The sequence below is a fragment of the Erigeron canadensis genome, chromosome 6, assembly GCF_010389155.1.
Source record: "Erigeron canadensis isolate Cc75 chromosome 6, C_canadensis_v1, whole genome shotgun sequence".
Classification (NCBI taxonomy): Eukaryota; Viridiplantae; Streptophyta; class Magnoliopsida; order Asterales; family Asteraceae; genus Erigeron; species Erigeron canadensis.
Genome location: NC_057766.1, coordinates 18,383,725 through 18,405,279, shown reverse-complemented (window position 1 = coordinate 18,405,279; position 21,555 = coordinate 18,383,725). Strand labels below are relative to the sequence as shown.

The 21,555-nt window shown below is 33.3% G+C and overlaps 2 protein-coding genes across 2 annotated transcripts; both read left to right on the top strand.

The window, feature by feature from the left end:
• Nucleotides 1-1,744: 1,744 nt before the first annotated feature.
• Nucleotides 1,745-6,381, top strand: LOC122603625 (protein TIC 22-like, chloroplastic). The gene is made up of 8 exons (XM_043776378.1): nucleotides 1,745-2,304; nucleotides 3,856-3,930; nucleotides 4,190-4,246; nucleotides 4,600-4,659; nucleotides 4,752-4,832; nucleotides 4,944-4,979; nucleotides 5,578-5,675; nucleotides 6,104-6,381. Exons 1-7 carry the CDS (start codon nucleotides 1,819-1,821, stop codon nucleotides 5,656-5,658), a joined length of 876 nt encoding a protein of 291 aa, XP_043632313.1. The 5' UTR covers nucleotides 1,745-1,818; the 3' UTR covers nucleotides 5,659-5,675; nucleotides 6,104-6,381.
• A 5,555-nt stretch (nucleotides 6,382-11,936) lies between these two features.
• LOC122604394 (subtilisin-like protease) lies at nucleotides 11,937-14,156 on the top strand. Its single transcript, XM_043777289.1, has one exon. It carries the CDS (start codon nucleotides 11,937-11,939, stop codon nucleotides 14,154-14,156), a length of 2,220 nt encoding a protein of 739 aa, XP_043633224.1.
• Nucleotides 14,157-21,555: the final 7,399 nt, after the last annotated feature.

Sequence of the window (21,555 nt, the reverse complement as noted above, 5' to 3'; positions counted from 1 at the left end):
TCATCAATCAAAATGCCTAGAAGAAACAAAAATCTTGCAAACCAAAACTAAAACCAAAATCAAAACCAAAACCAAACCCAAACCCAAACCCAAACCCAAACCCAAACCCAAACCCAAAATACAAACCAAAACCCTCTTCCATACCAAAATGTCATAAATGATTTTGACGCGCTTCTAGGTTTCGGATCCGTTCCACCAGTAGGATCTCCCCCCTCCATGTCGTCGTCTAATATGTCGGGGGCCTCTAGCAGCTTTGGTCCGATGAACCAATCGTTTACGAGCTTATTAGGTACGCCAACGTTTAACGAACAACTTCAAGCGTTCTTGATGATGCAACAATTTAACCAATTCCAGGTTGGGGGTTCGTCATACCAGAGGCCTGTAGGTGAGACTTCCTCACAACCGGCACGAACTAGTGTCGCATCTGCAGAGGAAGAAGAAGTTCAAGAAGTTCCTGAACCGCCCAGGCGAGTGACAAAGAAAGGCGTGATTGCAGCTGAGAAGGCGAAGTGGTCTATTGACGAGGTGGTGCAAATGTCTAGGGCGTGGGTGGCTGCATCAGAAGACTCAGTAGTTGGTATTAGCCAAGACGAGTGTATGTTTTGGCGTAAAGTGATTGAATGTTACAACCAAGATCCCCCTACCGGAGAAAGAAACAAAATTCAGTTGCAAGGAAAGTGGAACAAGATCAAGAGTACTACTAAGAAGTTTAGAGCAATTATGAAAAGGCTGCTAGACCATGGATGACAGAGCGGTGCAGATGACAGACAAGTGTACAACCAAGCTCACATTCAGTACTTGGAGGTTCATGGACCACCCAAGTATCAGTTTGAGGCGTGTTACGAGGTGCTGAAAGAATGTCCCGCCTTTTGGCAAGATCATAGTGTTCCCAGAAGAGGCGTGGGTGATTATGTTGATTTGGGTGATTATGTTGATTTGGGGCAGTCGAGTGGAAATCCGGATGTGGCTCAAGACCGGTTATTTGGAGACGACCCGATTCGTAGACCACCGGGTCGTAATGTTGGCCGGAAAATGTCAAGTGGTTCGGATGCCACTTCTAGCCGTGGTGGTTCGAGTGGGTCAGAACAGGCCTTGAACACCCTTGATCGAATGCTCCTGTTGCAACAAGAGCAGGCTAGAAAAATTGATGAGGATAGGAAGAAAGTGGAGGAGGAGCGTCAGCTGAGAGCGGATGAGCGCTTCCGCAAGAAGGTCAGGGCGGCTTTCGCACTTCTGCAGCAGCCAATTCCTACCGGCATAGATGAAGACGAGTTGGAGCAGATAAGGGCTACGCGTAAAAACCTCATCGAGAAGTACGCGCCGTATTTTAAGGATATCTAAGTTTAATTTGTATTTTTAGTTAAATGTGTTTTAGTTGTTTATGTTTTAATTTTAATGTGTTTAATGTTTTTTAAGTTTTAATTTTAAATGTTGTAATGTTTTTTTTTATAATAAAATGTGTTTTAATTATAATAAAATGTGTTTGTTTAGTTTTGTAAAAAATAAAAATGAAATAATATAATAATGAATGAATAATGTTAGAAGTGAGAGTTATAAAGAGGGGTGTGTCTTGGTGTGTTTAAAAGTGATAAATAGTGTTAGAAGTGGGTAGAAGTGGGTTCCTATAAGGAGAGGCCTAATATGTTTTGGTGTGGTGTAGAGATCCTTTAATTTGTAGGAAAAAAAAAGTACTCGTAACAAAAGACTGTGACGTATAAATTATCAAATTTGGTCTAAAATAAAAAATTTAGTAAAACCCCAAAGATATCATCTTTTCCATTGAAACACCTTCTTCTTCTGGTAGTACCAAAAATCAAAATGAATTCATCATCATCAACAAAACCCCCAAAATTCAACCTCCAAACAACCCTTAACAAACTCCAAACTCAATTCTCATCTTTTTTCTTTCAAAACCTCAATACTCACAAAACCAATTTCTTAAACCCTAATAATCCCACCAATTTCACTTTTGAATTAACAAACACCACTAACCAAACAAACCCTTTTCTTCTATCTTTTGCCAAAAACCCTTTATGGGCCAGAATCAGCAATGATAATAAAGCTGTTGCCTTTGGTGGGGGGATGAAAGATGAGGATATCGAACAACGGTTGGCCGGTGTGCCGGTTTATGCTCTCAGTAATTCTTCTGAGGAGTTTGTTGTGGTGTCGGGTCAGGACCCGGTAAAGTCGTTGGGGTTGTTGTGTTTTAAAGAAGAAGATGCTCAGACATTGCTTGGACAGATGAAATCTATGGATCCTAGAATGCGGCCCGGGTCTAAAGTTGTTCCGGTTGCTCTTAGTATGGTATAATTCCTTTTTAAAATTAATACTATCATTTTTTAGTAGGACTTATTATATGTCATGCTGCCAATTTTGAATATATTTTAGTTATTGAGCTCAATGTATATAGTTTTTAGTTTAGGGGCGTGATTCGAAAAGGGGCTTTCTCAAGCTTCAAGCTTTTGTTTTTGTTTTTAATTTACAATAAACAGTGAGCATTTAGATGAAAGTCGCAAATTCTAAAAAAGTATCCTAAATTAGAAGCTACTCAAAGTGACATTTAAATAAAGGAAAATAACTAATCTTCTAACAAAATAGCCTAAAAATCATCATAACATTCTAAGAAGGTGACATGTGGTATCCACTAATTCTCTTTCCTAATCTCGCCCCCTGATTTTTCCACATGTCATCATCCAATAGTTAGGAGGATTAATCATTTCCCCATACAGTAATGAAGCTCTTAATGTTTGAATTAGGAATCAACACCACAAGCTTAAAGTCATATAATTATGCTGACTAGCCTTTGTGGTAAAAGTGCAGAGCAAAATGGCGGTGGTACTGGATTCAGTGAAAGACAGTCACAGTATGAGGTGGCTGTGAATCCTGATACAGTCCAGTATTTTACCGTTAAGAGTGGGGCAGGGAGGAGAGAAGTGTTTTATGTGCTTTTTCTTATGGTGCGTAGTATTTCTTTGAGTGGTTGTGTTGGTTTATATATTGTGGAAAATATAAAGGGTGCTTGAAAATAAGGATGGGGGAGATGGAAGGCTGAGATTAGGTCATGGAGTTATCGAAAAGATCACATGCCCTCTCTTTAGTTGTAAGAACATTTTTTATTTTTATTTCTTTTGAGGTAGCACTGAGATAGGTGTAAGTAGATTATTAAGGGTAGGATTCTCTTGGTCACTCTTACGGTTTTTATAAAATAGTTTGTTAGGAAAGCCAAAATGAACTTAGGTTAGTGATCTTAAACTTCCTCACGTCTTATGCTGATCTTATTGTGAATTATGATTCTGTTGGATGACTTGGACTTGGAGAGAATAAGGCTTAGATTCATAACTTATGTGGATCAGATCATATTCTCTTAAGAAGATTTAGAGACTATTGTCCTTCAAGAAAGTCTTAGATAACCAGAATTGAAGTTGGGAACGACCCATTTACATGAGATCATCTAGAGGAATATGGTGAGTCAATCAAAGCAACTGTTTGATGGTTTATATGACAATCACACATAAGTGGGTACGCAATATGATATCGATAAAACCCCTTTATCAATTATTTCTAGCATGATAAATAGGTTCAAATCTGCTAATAAGATGTTAAATTTTAGCATGAATATCTTGAAACACAAACATTATTTTAGAAGCAAGATCAGGTTATGTATGTGATTTCATGTCTATAGGTCTGTTAAGACTATCGATAAGGAATAAGAACATTGATCGTTTTTGCATTAAATGGCATGCTTATTATGCAATAAAGACTAATTTTGGTACTCAATGGTGCATGTTACTAGTTTTGCCTTGTATTAATGAACAGGTTATAAAATTTGGTATAATCTTTTGATTGTTGTGGCAGGTTTTCCAGCTTAAAGTTAATGGAGTATCCTTTAGGTTTATTCCAGAGTCGTCACAGATAAAGAATGCAATTGAGGTGAGCGCATTTGACGTTTTTTTTTTTTTTTTACTGTTTTTGGTTTATGGTAGCTGTCTTGTTTGTTTATAGCTATGTTACTACAAATCTTTCCAAAAAATGCCTGAATTATCTTAGGTTTGAGTTAACGCCTCATTGATGAACTTAGCAGATGCACTTTATAAGTCTTTGTCATTACTATCCAGTAAATTGACACGTGTTTTTCATACTGTGTAACTTGTACTATATTTTTAGTGATGCTTCATGTGTTTTTCTCCAGGAAAGACGCAAGGCTGGTATATCGGATGACAGCTTTTCTGGTGTTCCTGTTTTCCAGGTTATCCATTAGCATTAGTTTTACCCTAACTTTCACTAATTTCTCATGCTTCTGAGAACTAAATATTATAAAAATCTTCATTTTTAAATACGAACATTTTTCAGGTTACATCAGAACCAAAAGAATTCATGGCCATAAAAACACAATATATAGAGCCTTATACACAGCATGATGTTTTGTTACACATTTTGAATTGATTGATTACATATGGGTCGCGTTAGTTTGGTTCCAATGATAAGTTCTTAGTTAAAGACCTTTGTCTATTAGTTAATTAACAAAGCGAGTATTTTTTTGAATCATAAATGCAGAGCTTTGTATTTTGTAATTTTACTAAGATATTATATTGGATGCAGTCAAGGAGTTTGGTGCTAAGGAGCCAAAACAGAAGGTACCGTCCTGCGTTTTTCAGAAAGGTTAGGAAAACCGTCTGCAGCCTCATTGTTTTTAAGTTCTGGTATTCGTTTGTACATCACCCGTATTCATTGTCTTCATGTTCACTATGCAGGAGGACCTTGAAAAGTCTTTAGCAAAAGCTTCTGTTCAGCAAAAGCATTTGAATCCTGCCCTTAGGGTGGGTGATCTTGAGGTATGTTTTTAACTATTAGGAGCAATGATCATACACAAATGTGACCTGTCGACCACCGTGTCTTTGCAGTTGAGTAATTAATGTTCACTTTCGTTTTATTTGCTCCTTAAGGTTGCTGTTCTTGAGGACATAATACATGGGATGAAGGTTAGCAATTACTTTACAGCGTCATCTTCTTGTCATATTGACACTCATTATGATCTTATGCAATTCATCTGTTTCAACAAAACTTTATAATTTGAAACTTCAAAAGTTAAGGCTGCCTTTAGTTACAAAAAACTTCCTCCAATTTTTCATTTTCATCCTTTAAGAAGATGAAAAGGTTGTTCATTTATAGAAATCCTTTGAAAATTTTGAAATGCATTTAGTTGTCAAGTGGAAAACACAAGGAGTTTTCCATTTCTAGTTGGAGAATACTTCGAAAGCTATAAAATTGATGCAGTGTATAGTTAGACATTAGAAAACTGGGTTTTATGTTTTCAAGGAAATTATTAGAAAAAATCATATATGAACGTGTTTTCTTTTCTATGTTTTTCTTGAAATTTTTCTTACAACACCTTCCTGGTATTTTACAACTAAATGCACCCTAAGATTTTGTTTTAGTTAGTGGCAGATAAGATAAACTTCAACTCTATGAAGCACGAGTTAATGCCAAATTTAATTGCTTTATTATAGCCTTTTAGGAAACTCTAGGTGATTTTGAACATTTGGTACCATGATTAATTCACATTAAGCTCACTTGCAGGATGATTCTACTACTGTTTGGGATGATGTTGTTTTTATCCCTCCTGGTTTTGATGTTTCAACTGATGCATCCAGGCAATAAAAAGTAGCTGCAATTGTGTAAGTGCATAAGATACTTCTAATTTCCAACACAATGGCTTCAATAGGTGCCAGTGCGCCACCAGTATAATTGGAATTGAACATAACAAGCAATCAAATACGTAGGCAAAATCTTTTCTTAATTGTTTTAAATTTTACACATTGGATTGTTCAAAGCATTTTACAAAATACAAAGTAGCAACGAAATCACGTTCTCACATGTAGGGTGGAAGCTGTCTTTTTACAATTCCATGCCATCTGCAAATGTATATTGTCAACAAGTTGTGCAAAGATTTCTTACTTAAAAACCAGATGATCGTGTCAACAAGATTTTATATTCTTTTGTCTGCTTGATACTCGTAATCTTCATCTCAAATTATTTGCCAACAGTGATGATTCATGTTCAATCCGTGATACATCCTAATGGTGTATATCTGTTTCCTGTGTAGGCTTGGGTATTATCATTTAATGGCTTGCACTGTGTTTGGAATGTGTTTGCGAAGATCGGTTGATAATAGATATATCAGGTCGGTCAGTTGCATCGTCGCTTTGTATATTCATATCCACCCATCTATGGCCGAGTCAGTTTTGAAAAGTTTAGTCTGTTCATGTGTAAGATAATGATTGTCATCAAACTTATGAGATCCTTTTTTCTTGTAGACTTACAATGTGTTCTTGACTAGATTTGCCTGATGTACTGAAAAAAGATATCAACATTGACCCCAAATGTCCGATCGATATAAGAAGCTTAGAGAATTGAATTAATGCCCTCGCATTTAGTTGACATATATGCCCTACAAGTGATTATCGTAAGTTTAAATCCTGAGCCAATTGTTCTATGGCATCACATCATTACTAGTTAAATCGAAAAGGAGACTGGAAATTGACAATCCCAAAGGACCATTTTCTTGAACATTATGGCATTCTTCCCAGTTTTTTTTTTTTGTTTTTTCTTTTTAAAGAAGGCATCAGATTCATTACCTTTTTTTTTTGGACGGCTGATTCAGTACCTTTTATGCCGTAGGTTTTTGGCTATGTACCATTTTCAAGATTTTGCAACAATTAGATCCCTTTTCGAATGGGTATTATATGTCCTATCAGACATTGGTAAACAGTGACAAATGACACTCTTAGTTCTTAGACATTAGTGAACAAGAAAATGATGCAATGTCAATGAACAGGAAGAACAGCGACAAATGACTCGAAAAATGCATTGAAATGGAATCAAAATGTCTTATTAGACATTAGTGAACTGTTACAAATGACACAAAAATGTTTCCAAATGGAATCAAAATGTCCCGTTAGTGACAGTGACGATTGACACAAGGTTGCTCGAAATGGAATTATTATTATTAATTATTCAAATAATACATGTAAAATGTTTCGTTGTCATGGTTAATCTTGGTAGATCCTAACTTCCAAGTGGAATGATACTTGGCATATGTAGTTATATGGATGATGGACGAAAAACATGGAGTCCAAATTTGTTCTTGATCGTTTTAGTATTTTGTAGGTCTAATGATAAACTTCTTGACTTTATATATATGTTTTGTGTTATTGAAAGAAACATATCTTATTTATCATATATTTACGTATTACATGTTACTACGAGATTGAAGCTTGTTTGTGTTACTTGAAGTAAACCAAAAGAATATGTAAACCTCAAAGTAATAATATATATACTCATAGTAATTGAAAACAAATTAATGGACCAAATCTTAAAACTACCTACTAACTATATATACATTCAGAAATTACAAATGTAAATTACTATGTATCAACGATAGATGTACCACTATACATTGATCAAAGAACTACTTGACGTTTACATATAGGACAAGCATTCTTCCGAACAAGCCATTCGGTAATGCATTTAGGATGATACTTGTGTTTGCATTGGAGTACCTTTATTTGCTTGTTTCTTTGAAATTCATCCTGACAAACCACACAAACTTCTTCGTCTTCATCTTCACAAAATTCCTTAAGTTGCAAAAACTTATCTATAACATTGTTAATCCGCTACTGTATGAGGTCACAAGACCTTGATCTCTTTGTTGGACGAAAAGGTCATTTAGTACGTGATTAAGCATGGCATCATCATGATACTGTCTGTGTTGTTGTTGATGGGATGTCTCAGTGTAAGAAGCAAATGGTGATGGAAGTGGATTAATAGGATTTATGTTGATACTGTCGAATATAGCCACTCCATCATCAGTACTAATGGTAGGCCTAATCCACGGGGTGTTCAGTCTCGGGAACAAAGGATATTGCATTGGTCGTGGTGGTTGTTGAGTGGCGGGTATGATCGATAGAGTATGCCCATCAAAGATTTCACAATAATGTTGACGAAAAGGATATTGTGGGTGTGGATTCACCATGTTCGATCGAACGTTGATGTAGAAATAAAGAACAAGAAGCAAGAATGTGTTTTTTAAAGATCGAACAAGAAGAATATGGAAGTTCGATCGATAATATGATACAATGAAAGTTGGATATTAATTTACGTAGTCAGTGATTAAATATACGTTTGGAAAACGCGTCAAACACGCATACAAATTCACCGACTTAACGCAACGGGCTATTTTTCCCATATGGGCTTAAATTTTGTTTCCTAATTTAACATAAGTATAAAACTAATGGGATGTATTCATTATCAGTTTTTCAATTATTGGAAACTCAAATTTGGTACTAGTGTATTATCTATACTTCAATATCTATATCTTTTATTATACTAAAACACATATCTTTTATTATACTAAAACACAGTTACTTTAATAATTTATTAACCAATCACATTTTTCGATTTTCTAAAGTTTTAATTTTGATTTTTCTTGACTTTTTATTATATATATAAATATAAATAAATAAATATATATATTTACAAATAGTCGACCAGGCCGAAGTTAACTATCATATTAGATAACTATAAATTATAACTACAATTAAAACATATCCAATTTTTAAGAATAAATTCCACCTTTCAAATTTTATCTGTATTGAAATACAATTATAGTTTATTTAGTATATAAAAAAGATATATTGCTTATATCAATGAGTTAGTATCCTCCTAAAACTATAACTTACTCTTACATGCTTCATATATACTAACATTTCAAAGTTTGAGCAACAAAAATCCCAAAATAACAACGCAATTAATACAAAATAAATTTTCAGATTCTACCTAACTCTATATAACCTCCTTAAAAGAATAGAATGAATACATAATTTGAAATTTTCATAACCAGGTACCACTACTTCAATGACTCAAATCTACATGATGTAACTTTATTGACGTTTCCTGAATACAAAATAAAAAAGTCTTTATATGACAGCAAAGTTCGTATATCAAATGTAAATATAATTATCAGATAAAACATAGTATTCTTTAACTTAAAAAATTTATCGTATTTATTATGTTGTTCAAGGGAAAAAGTTCAACTACCCAAACTAAAACAACCACCTTGGTACAACTGTTCATTTATTATATTATTTTGTTTTTTATATTATAACATTCTTTATATTTGAACTGAATAGTTAGTTTTATGTATGTCTTCAACTTTGAAATTATAAGTTTTTATTACTTTAATGTATAAAGATCTAATATTAATAATATCGTAAGTCCCGTGTCCAGTGTTGGACACGAGTCTAAAATCTAGTATTATTATTATTATATAAAATATCAATCTCTTTTATTATTAGTTTTTAAAATTTAAATTATCTAAAATATTCTTTTTCCTTTTATTTTAACAACGAGTTGGTAGTTAATAATTAGCAGTTAGTGTTCGAGACACCACATTAACATTCAATTGAGCAGTATGTGAATCCCGAACCACGTATGCTTGGGATGAAACCCAGTACTTTCGGAACTCCCTAATAATCCACCTAATATACCTATAATTCTCTTCATGAAAAAATTTAAAATATAAATATCTCAACTTTTAAAATAACTATTATTATTATTATTATTATTATTATTGTTATTATTATTATTATTATTATTATTATAATTTGAACGTCTTAACACAAATTACTTTTATCACTATTGCCGCCCCACTACCTGCGCATTGCGCTATGCCACCACCGCCGTCACCACTGGCTCCACCGCCATACCACACTCGTTACCGCCGTCATTGTTATTATGCACATACATCTAAATAGTTTAAAATAAGGTATATCATTTAGGGATGTTAATGAACAAGACATTGGCGACAACTAATTCGTGAAATTGTTAGGTAAGGAGTTTGTTTATATCGGTTTATCAGCATTATAATATATAAGTAGTGTCTAGTATAATTTTCTTCTTTATATATACCTTGATAGAACTCGAGTGATGTTCAAATTTTAAAAGATCTCAAGATAGCATATATAAAGATAAACAATATATATCATAAACATTATATGTACATAATATATGTGTGTTTATGTAAGTGTTGTTTTGTTCATTTACCCTTTCAACAGGAGAAATGGAAAAAAAATATTTTCTTAATATCGATTCATTTAACATTCATATTCTTTAATTTGTTTGCTGAAATTTAAATGAAAAAAATACAAACACGAAATTTTGTTTGGCTAAATTTAGATAACCAAACATGGAAAACTTTATTTATATTTGTTCTATTTACAACACTACTGACGGTCAGGGTTAAGCAACAATTCATATAGATGATATAGTTTCATTTACGAATCATCATATATTCATATACAGGGCTGAACAACAAGATTTTACATAGCTTCATTTACAAATGATCATATTAATGATAGGAGTATAGGACAAAAGAAGATAATAATAGCTATGCGAAGTTGTTGCTTTATGACTAGTAATTATAATAAATCAATACCTAATCGTATCGTTAAGACCAATCATTAATCACTGCATCTGACAAATTGATATGATCGATCAACTTGATTAACAAGATATATTGTTCTCTTTACCTAATGAGTTTGATTAGGACATCTATAAATATATTTTAAGCTATGATTACCTATCAACAATTAATTATGAACCAAAATGAACCTATGATATACAAAGTTTTTTTTTTTTTTTTTAAACATATGAAACAAGTGCTACCATTTATTTTTTGTTGTATTTGTAAAACTTTATCTTATGTAACAATCAAACTTAATGGCAAAGTTAATCCGATTAGCCAACGCACACACATGTTAAGATGTCATAAGAACATACCAGACGGTAATCCGCACAATGGAACAACGGTGATAGCGGTGGTGGTGGTGGGTGGCGGCGGTAGATGTGACGGGGTGGCGGCTACATTGACGGTGTAGTTATTAATGTAAAAGTAGCCGATATAAATGAGGTTAGTGTAGTTGTTTTAAGTGTTAAGGGATGTATGTTGTAAATAAAATCATTAAGGGCATAACTATATTAGATGAAGATATTTATATTAGTGAATATAAAAATTATTACAACCCCTAAATTTTGAAAAATGTTATACAATAGTCACATATAGAAATACTAAATTGTCATTAATATACACCTACTATGAAAATAATTTTTATAAAATACCATATTTGCCCTAAAAGAATTAATTTACACTCTAAACCTACCCCTATTTTAATGATTAACACTCTAAGTCCATCTTCTAAAATATTCCACTATCATCTTTACATCAAGCTACATCACACAATACCGCCGCCACCACCACCACCACCAACAGTACCGTCGCTGACAACACTAGACCATTTTCTCCATGAGAGAAAAGTAGTTTACATATAATAAAGGCTCATAATTGGAAAAGAAGTAGGTATAGTTTGTTTTATATAAACATTTGTATATTTACAACTTTAATCATGAGATTATAACTCTACCTTTTTAAATACTTTTAGGCCAGAGTTGAAACCTCTTTAGGAAATAGTCACTCAAATACTGGTTAGGTCGCGCGCATACATCAAAGTCAGACTTGAGTTTCCCGGATAGCCTCAACTAAACTTGTAACAATCCAGTGTGCTAAATAGTAAATATTGTTCCATCACGTGGCTCTACGACTTATAGGAAATTTGTGCCAAATCAACAATAAGAAACGTTCTAACAAGTTTCTACATTTGTATGATCAGGGAAACTTTTAGTTACTGTAGCTATATGTATCACAACTAATTTCCTATTTCCAGGCAAGTGATCGAGTAATAGTGAAAAGTAAAATGTTAGCTTCCATTCTGATCGCGGTCACAGTTAAACAGAAATCCTTTTGATACACATGTGTGCTTATTTCTCACTAGATAACTTTCTATATATCTTGAGAGAATTTTTTGCAGACCATCATCTACAAAATGTTTCTATCGAGCATTTTTATGTTAAGTCTAACAATAAGCGCCAACATTTTCACAAGCTTTATCAACGCCAATGAACTTAAAACGTACATTGTCCACTTAACGCCACCAGAAGGACAAGAGTTTACTCAGCCACATGAGCTTGAAAGATGGTATGATTCTTTTCTGTCAAAAGCCGCATACAACTCCAAAGATGACAAACCGATGATGGTTTATGCCTACCACCATGTGATTATAGGATTTGCTGCTCAAATGTCAAAAGAGCAAGCAAAGCACATGGAGATAATGAGCGGAGTTTTATCTGTAATGCCTGATAGTGTCTATCAGCTGCATACAACCCATTCACCTCAATTTTTGGGTTTGGACCAGAAATCAAGTTTTTGGAAAGATTCAAACTATGGGAAGGGAACCATAATTGGGGTTCTAGACACTGGAATCACTCCTGACCACCCTTCGTTTGATGACAAAGGTGTCTCCCCTGCACCAGAAAGATGGAAAGGAAAATGCGAAGAAGCGGGGTGTAATAACAAAGTTATTGGAATGAAAAACTTTATTAAAGGGAGTTCTCCAATTGACGAGAACGGCCATGGGACTCACACTTCAGGTACTGCTGCGGGAAATTTTGTAGATAACGTGGATATACATGGAAATGCCAATGGTACTGCATCGGGGACAGCCCCATTTGCACACTTGGCCCATTACAAAGTATGTGACCAACGTTCTTGTGATCTAGCCGGCCTCTATGCCGGTATGGATGCTGCTATAGGAGATGGCGTTGATGTGCTTTCACTCTCACTTGGACAAGGTTCTTTAAAGTTTTATCAAGATCCTTTGGCAATAGGTACATTCTCTGCCATTCAGAAAGGGATCTTTGTAAGTTGTTCAGCAGGTAACGATGGGCCAGCTAAGTCTAAACTCTCAAATGAGTACCCATGGGCCCTTACCGTTGGGGCTAGTACCATGGATCGAAAAATAAGAGCTACAGTTTTACTCGGAAATAACAAGTCAATACATGGTGAATCTTTATACCAACCAAAGAATTTCCACCAAAAGCTTATGCCTCTTGTTTATCCCGGTGGAATAAAGGGTGACGAAAAAGCAAGAACTTGCAGTTCACTGAATGATCAAGATGTAAAGGGCAAGGTTGTATTGTGTGATATGGGTGGTGGGACCGTACCAGTTACAAAGGGAAAGGTAGTGAAGGGCACCGGAGGATCTGCCATGATTTTAGTAAATAGTGTTACTAGATCTGGGACAACTGAACCAGAGTTTCATGTTCTTCCTACATCACAAGTCAGTCATAAGGAAGGAGATGAGATTAAAAGATATATTAATAAAACAAAATCTCCTGAAGCAAGAATTATTCTTAGTGGAACTGTACTCAACATAAAATCGGCTCCAGAGGTGGGGTATTTCTCTTCAAGAGGGCCTAACATTGCAAGTCCTGGGATCCTAAAACCAGACATTATTGGACCCGGTGTTAACATTCTTGCAGCTTGGCCACACTCAGTGGAGAGCAAGCAGACGGAAACAAAAGCAAAGTATAATATGATAAGTGGCACGTCAATGGCTTGCCCTCATCTCTCTGGCATAGCAGCATTATTGAAAAGCACACATCCAGATTGGTCTCCTGCCGCAATTAAGTCAGCAATCATGACAACAGCAAGTCAAGTAAACCAAGATGGCAAACCAATTGTGGATGAAAAAGATCTTCCTGCAGACATATTTGCAATTGGTGCAGGTCATGTGAACCCAACAAAAGCCAATGACCCGGGACTTATTTTTGACATTCAACCTGATGACTACATTCCGTATTTGTGTGGGTTAAACTATACAAACGATCAAATTAAAATAATCGTTAAAAAAAACTTCTCCTGTGATAAGAGTATACCAGAGGAAGAGTTAAACTATCCATCTGTTGTTGTTACACTAAAAAAAGGTGACAGGAAAACAATCTCACGGACGGTAACTAATGTAGGTGTCCCAAATTCAAGCTATGAAGTCAAGGATGTTTCTCTTCCTCCTGGTGTACGTTTAAATATCTCAATTACTTCTCCAGGTCTCGTCTTCACAGCTATGAACCAGAGTATAACATACAAATTACATTTTAGTCGTAGTACTGATGCAGATAATTTGAAAGATCCATATGGTAAAGGATTCATCACTTGGGTTTCAGGAAAATATTCTGTTAGAACCCCATTTGCGTTCAAGTTCGACTGAGAAGAAGGAGAAAGTGGTATTATACGCACGTTCTAGGTTAACGTCTGTGCGATGCACGACCAAATAATTTGTAATGTTATGATAGAATAGTTTGCACGTTAACTTCTAACCATTACATGTAGCACTATACCTTCGACTTAACCATAAAGTTTCATCAACCAAATATCTAAAAAAGCAAGTGATTTCATTACTTGAATATTTTTTAACTGTTCAAGAAAAACCAAGTTTGTACTCCCCATTTAAGCAATACGACTATAGCGATGATGATAAGGATGATGTCTGTGATCGAGGAGGATACAGAGGTCATATTCAACGCAATGGACATCTCTAAACACGGTCAAATTAGAAATTAGATTATGTTTCGTGTCAGTTTAATGTCAATTGTAGTATACGAGTAATATTTATGGAGAGTTACATCACTCTTTAGCCATTTACAACAATTATATATATTTTACAGCACAATGTACAACTGCACAATACATGCATTGTTGTATTGTTGTAAATGGTTGTAGATATATCACTTCTCAATATTTGTTGGTTGTATTCTTTCTAGAGGTAGTTGCCATATATAGTAGATGTGTGTGTTATATTGGCTTTATCCCCCATGTAACGGGCCGAGCTATGGAATAATATATTTATGAGGTGTAAAACCTTTTATTCACAATAAAATTTTAAGTTTGGTTAATATTTCTATTTTTAAGTAGAAGATGGTTCAAGGATCGCAAAAGCTCATACTAAGAGATTATATACTTGAAATCGAGATACCCTCAAGATTTGTGAGAGCTTTGAGCAATTGATTCCATTTCATTATATTCAAACATTGGCAGAGTTACGTTGAAACTTAGATAGGCCAAGGCCCGCCTGCAAAAAAGACTATGCGGCCCATAAGAAAGACTATGGCTCATCATTAATATAACTCCTAAAACGATAAAAGGTAAAATTAAAAAATATTAACCACTTGGTCTTAGATCAAGTGGCCACCTAGCTTGGGCCGTTTTTGGGGATTCTAGGGAAGGGGATGTTCGCTGGGAGACCTGGGATCGAATCTCAATTCCCCATGGTCTTGGTATTTACCTCTTCGGACGTATGCGGGCGGTGTTATCACACCCTTGGTTTCCAAAGGTGCCTTCGGGTTCCAACCGTTAGCATACTGCTCACTTGGATGTCACTGCTAGGTTCAAACCACTAATAAACTAACACGCCGTTAAAAAAAAACTAAAAAAAAATTAGGACCCGCAATGAGAACATAGATATTTTTCTTAAACTAGAATTTAATTTAAATAGATAAAAAAAGACACTATCTCATGCACTAATATTCTAATAGTAGTAACTAATTATATACTGTGATTCCTATATGAAAACTTGACAAGTTTTATGAAATAGCTTTTTTATAACCATATTCAATTTTTTTTTGTGAAATGTAAAACTCTTTGATTCATAAACAGTGTTGATATACATTTAATCGTTACACAAATATGATTAGAAATTATTTATATAAGTTAATTTACTGGTTTCAAGGTTTTTTTTTTTTTTTTTTTAAAATGGTAAATACTACATTATTAAATTACACAAAATATATATCAAATTACACCATTGTCAAAGATTGAACCTTAGTCATTTACTTGCTATCGCAGTGGTTGGACACCCCAGATGTTATAACAAGGGTCACATGTTTGAATCTCATCTCGAACATTGTTACTAGCCAATATTCTTGGCGTGCGAGTTGAATTACCAGGTGGGGCGGGCGGGGGAGGAGATCAGGTAAGCCCTCGATATCTAGTCTGAATATCCATGGTCTGGCCCTTCGCTGTTCTAGAAAAAAAAAAAAAGTAGGCTAACCTCACATTGAAACTAGTTTCAAGCGTTTAATATTTAGTTAGAAGTGAATTTACTTTAAAGGCAAGTGTTTACATTTTAAAATTAAATAGAGATATGAAAGTTTACTTATATTATTAAGCTTTATTTCTTGATTCGTTATAAAACCATTTGGCCCATCCGAGATGAAAATTCTGCCTCTTAGAAGAAAGAGGCCCGTCTTTGGTTTTACACATAGAGCTATCTTAGTAAGACTATTTTTAATGTTAGATATGTTCTTAACTGTTATCTCCTAGATTATATTTTTACATATCTTTAAAATTTCATTTCATAAACCTTATAAATATCTTTACCAACTTCATCGCTATATATTCTTTTGGAAAATATGATCATAACACATAAGATATGTTTGACAAAAGTAGCTGATGCTAAAGGCCGGACTGAAATTAAAGATTGGGGCAGAAGTTGAATGTTGGAGCTGAATGACTTGGGCTGTAAAACAAAAGCTTTCAATTATATCAAAGTTGAAATTAAAAAAAGTTAATTAGTGAATTACATTTGACATGAATTTAATGCATTAATTAGTTAATTACTCTTTTATTTTATTGAATGGTTGGTTGTTATTGATTTTAACCATAAGAAATGTATCCAAAGAGGACAACCACCCCAGCCTCATGATTTATACCCTCATTCAGGCTACGTAGCATCAAAACGGATACGGCAAAAAGTATGGGAATGTGGAACGGTAAAACTAAAAAAATTAGGATACGGGTACAACAAAGATACGAAAAAAAAAAATTTAAAAATATTATATAGAGAGACTTGAGACTCGAATAATTATGTATAATTATATATATATAATTAATAATATATGTTTGATGGTGTCCGGTGATCACAAATTAAACGTTTACTAATCAGTTTTGAAATAGAAAACGCATGATGGTGATCTCAATTGTATAATGTAGTTGGTTTGTATTTGGAATAGAAAAAGCTCATTGAAATCCAAATACTAATTAGAACGGTATTGAAGCTTCACAAAAGTGTTTTAGTATATATAAAAACTTCAAGGAAACGTTTCGTACGCATTTCCGTTCCCATAAAGTTTTAGAAACAGGTACGCCTACCTGTTTGGAGTTTTGATGCATCATAGCATTCAGGGGCTTTGATGGCCAACCTTCCCCTTCAATAAAGATGTTGGCACTAGAGCACAATAATCAAATAAAACATTTCATATCACATTTTGGTCCACCTCATAACATGAACCAAATTAAAACAAACTCATGCTGTTCACACAATGCCTTACTCAAAGCAGATAAAGATGATTGATCTCCAATAATAAGGGCTGGTAAAAAGGCGTTTAAGGGCCGATTTCCTAATGGCTCATTGAGTCATTGGAGGGGAATGGCTCATTTGTGATCTAGAAAGTGATTATTTGTTAGAAGTATTCCCTGCCCCTCCACATCATATGGTTTCACATGTTTATTGAATGAATAAATTCATTATTGACAAAAGATATACCGACTCATAAAAAATAGTATATTATTAAGTACCAAATGGAACCATAAAATGCCCAATATGAATAAGAGGTTTTAAATTTGAAAAATGACTAATATGTCTAAGTTGTATATGTTTAAAAATATATATAATAGTAAGATAATGATACATTGCATAATTAATTTATAAAAATTAAGGAAAAAAACTCATAATACATGTAAAAAAAAATATCTTTAAGTCTATGTTTAAGTTTATCAATCATTTTCATTTAGGTGAATATAGTGCTACTTTATAGGTCGGTAGGGTTATGAATAACTAATGACATTGATTTGGATTTATAACATTTTAAAATGTACCGTATACATATTTAAAGTATAATAAGTTAGTTCATAATATAATAATAGAGAATAAAAGTTTAGCCTATAGGAACAATAGTTAAGACAAATTATTGCATACAATCCCACCATTTGCATAATTGATTTGATATGATCCATCAACATGATTAACAAAATATATTGTTCTCTCTACCTAGTGACCTAAAATTTTAATCCCATTATCGGATTATAGTCTCCTAAATAACTTGTTTGATTTCCATTTAAATTGGTTAAATCAAATGATTAGATTGACCAAATGAAATGATGTAACATCATATGACTTCATAAGTGTTCAAACTAACCTCTAAGCTAAAACTATTACATTTATTAGTAACTTATACAACTCATCGTCTCCATTACCTACCGCTACTATCATCATCACCGTTGTAACTCGTGGACATGAGTATGGTGTCTAATAGAGTGTGTTTAATTTCATTTGAATTTCGGAAGTCACTAAGGCTGCTTCTTATGTAGATGTTATCAATCTGAACCAAGATTTCTATATAATCAATAAGAACAGAATATATGAAACTAATTATTATGAATATGTAGAAATTAAACGAAGTTATTATTACAAACTTAGAACTTAATAATCATCCGATGAATGATTATCTAACTCAATATATATATATATATATATTGATATGATATATATATTTATATGAATCAATGATACAGAGAGAAAACAAAGAAATAATATTGATTGATAAACTGAATGAATCCCTTAACCCTAATAGTAAGCGATCTTATACATATCTTGAAATTACTGCTTCAACCTTCATCTTCTTGACTTGATCACTTTAAGTCCAAAACTGCAACATTAGCTCTTGTACAACTTCAGTCCCTTGATACTTAACTTTAACACTTCTAATCCATAATCCTATATAAAATACAAAACATAATAAGAAATGGTTTTGTATTATTTAACATCCCTCCTCAAAACCATTACTTAAAAATGTCAATTAACCCAAGTTTAGAACATAAAAGTGAATATTGCTTTGAACCTAAACCTTTTGTCAAAATATCAGCTACATTAAGTTCAGACTGAACTTTATTTGTTTTAATAATTCATGCACAAATTTTTTCTCTAACAAAGAAAAGATCAATTTTAAAATGCTTTGTTCTTTTATGAAAAACTGGATTTGCAGCAATTTGCAAAGCAGATCTGCTATCACAAAATAAGATAACAGGAATTCTAGTCTTAATACCAATATCACTTAAAAGGTTCAAAAGCCAAATACTTTCACAAGTCACACTTGCCAAAGGCCTATATTCTGCTTCTGTAGAGGACTTGGCAATAGTGTTTTGTTTCTTACTTTTCCAAGATATTAATGTATTCCCCAGAAAAACAGTAAATCCGGTAATTGACTTTCTTGTGGTCATACACCTTGCCCAATCAGAGTCAACAAAACCAGTCAAATTAAGACTATCAGATTTCTGTATAAATAAACCTTTACTTGGAGCTTGCTTGAGATACCTTAAAACTCTTAAACCAACATTAAGATGATCTTGAGTAGGTGCATGCATAAAATGAGATAAAACATTGAACAACATAACTAATATTTGGTCTTGTTAAAGTTAAATAGATTAACTTTCCTACCAGTTTCTGATAGACAGTAATATTATCAGCTTTCTTAGAACCATCAGGTTTTAAAGTCAAATTCATCTCAAAAGGTATAGGAACAAGTTTACACCCTAAGAGTCCAAAATCATTTATCACTTCAAGACAATACTTCCTTTGTGATAAACATAAACCAAAATCATTTTCAAGAACTTCTTTACCTAGGAAATACTTTAGTTTGCCTAAATCCTTACTTTTAAACTTGGAATTTATAAACAGTTTTACTTTGTCAATTTTTCTTGACTATTACCAGTCAAGACTATATCATCAACATACACAAGTGTAGCAACAAACACATTTTTATCTTTCTCAGTGAATAGAGAATAATCAGATTTACTTTGCTCAAATCCATACTCAAGTAAAGCACAACATAACTTATAATTTCATTGCCTAGGAGCTTATTTTAAACCATATAAAGACTTGTTCAATTTGCAAACCAAATTATTGTCCTTATGAAAGTATCTAGGAGGAAGTTGCATGTATACTTCATTTAAGTCACCATATAAAAATGCATTATTGACATCTAATTGATAAAGAGGCCAGTTATAAGACACTGCAATAGTTAATAAACATCTCACAGTTACCATTTTAACAACTGTTAAAAAAGTTTCATCAAAATCAATGTCAGCCTTTTGACTATACCCTTTAGCAACAAGCCTTGCTTTATTTTTTGTATTTTCCCATTAGATTTATACTTTATTTGATAAATCCATTTACAGCCTATGGGTTCTCTATTAGAAGGTAGATTAGTCAAAGTCCAAGTATTGTTTCTAAGTAAAGCTTCCATTTCCTCATTCATGGCATTAATCCAGTTATTATCTTTACTAGCTTCATTAAAAGAGGAAACTTTTGTTTAAAGAAGTAGCAAAACTAGCAAAGATCATGAGATAAATTAACATAATTGACAACCTTTTTTATAGGATATTTAACCTTTCCTTCTAACTAAAAATCTTTCAGTCTTTTAGGAAGATTAGAATTCCTATCTGATCTTCTAAGATTATTAATTTCAGTTTCAGAATCATTTATATTCATAAAGAGATTGTCAATATGATACTCAGAAGAACTGCTAGATGATCCCTCAAAATTAATGCTGCTATCATGATGACTAGTGGTTGCAGACTCAACATCAAGCCTAGTAGACCTTAAATGACTTCCTAAGTCTTGACAGAGTTCACCTCCAACTAAGTCATTCTTCTTCAATCCTTCCTCATCATCATAAGGACTAGCATTCTCCTCTAGAATTGATGTATCATATATATAAAATTTTTTTTTAATTGATTTAAAGAACTTTGTTCAAAATTAGATTCATTTCTTTTCATGGTAAATGGAAAAATATTTTCATAGAATTTAACATCTCTAAAATGAACAAAAAACTAAATCAAACCTATGATTAATCTCAATTAATCAAATGTATTTCCAAAATGAATCAATCTCAATTGAAACACAATCAAACTTCTCAAACCAAAAGATTAATACTGCTATTCGGTATTAATTCACTCAACTTTGAGTGTTCTATTACAAATGATCTTAATCACTAAACAGAGAAAACCTAATCAAAAAATATTGAGAGAAAATAAGTATAATCTGTATATTTGTTATGAACCCTAATGGGTCATAACAAAGCTTATATACACACAAATAAGCCAGTTGTCAAAAATAGTCCCTCAACTTCTTTAGTCTTAAGTTGTCCAATTTTAGTCCCTGACTTCACTAACTTGAACACTAGCAATCCAACCAGACTTGTATCATGTGCATAACACTAATCATACAATAAGCAACTTTGGAATAAGATTATAACACTAATTATATACTTTTAACATACAAAAGAATATCTGTCTTGACTTAAGACTAAAAAGTTCGTAACCTTTCTTTGAATTTGAATAACCAATCATAACACTTTTTTCTGCCCTAGATTCAAATTTATCAAAAAGAATATCTGTGTTGATTGACTAAAAAGTTTGTAACCTTTCTTTGAATTTGAATAACCAATCATAACACTTTTTTCTGCCCTAGATTCAAATTTATCAGAAATATTTAATTTTGTTGCAAAACACAAACAACCAGAAACCCTTAGATGAGTTAAAGAAGGTTCAGA

Bases quoted from the DNA above. Each gene is read 5' to 3' on its own strand.
- LOC122603625 (XM_043776378.1), top strand. From the start codon at position 1,819: ATGAATTCATCATCATCAACAAAACCCCCAAAATTCAACCTCCAAACA. The intron at 2,305-3,855 runs GTATAATTCCTT...TTGTTGTGGCAG, and splicing joins TTCCGGTTGCTCTTAGTATG to GTTTTCCAGCTTAAAGTTAA. The intron at 4,980-5,577 runs GTTAGCAATTAC...GCTCACTTGCAG, and splicing joins ACATAATACATGGGATGAAG to GATGATTCTACTACTGTTTG.
- LOC122604394 (XM_043777289.1), top strand. From the start codon at position 11,937: ATGTTTCTATCGAGCATTTTTATGTTAAGTCTAACAATAAGCGCCAAC.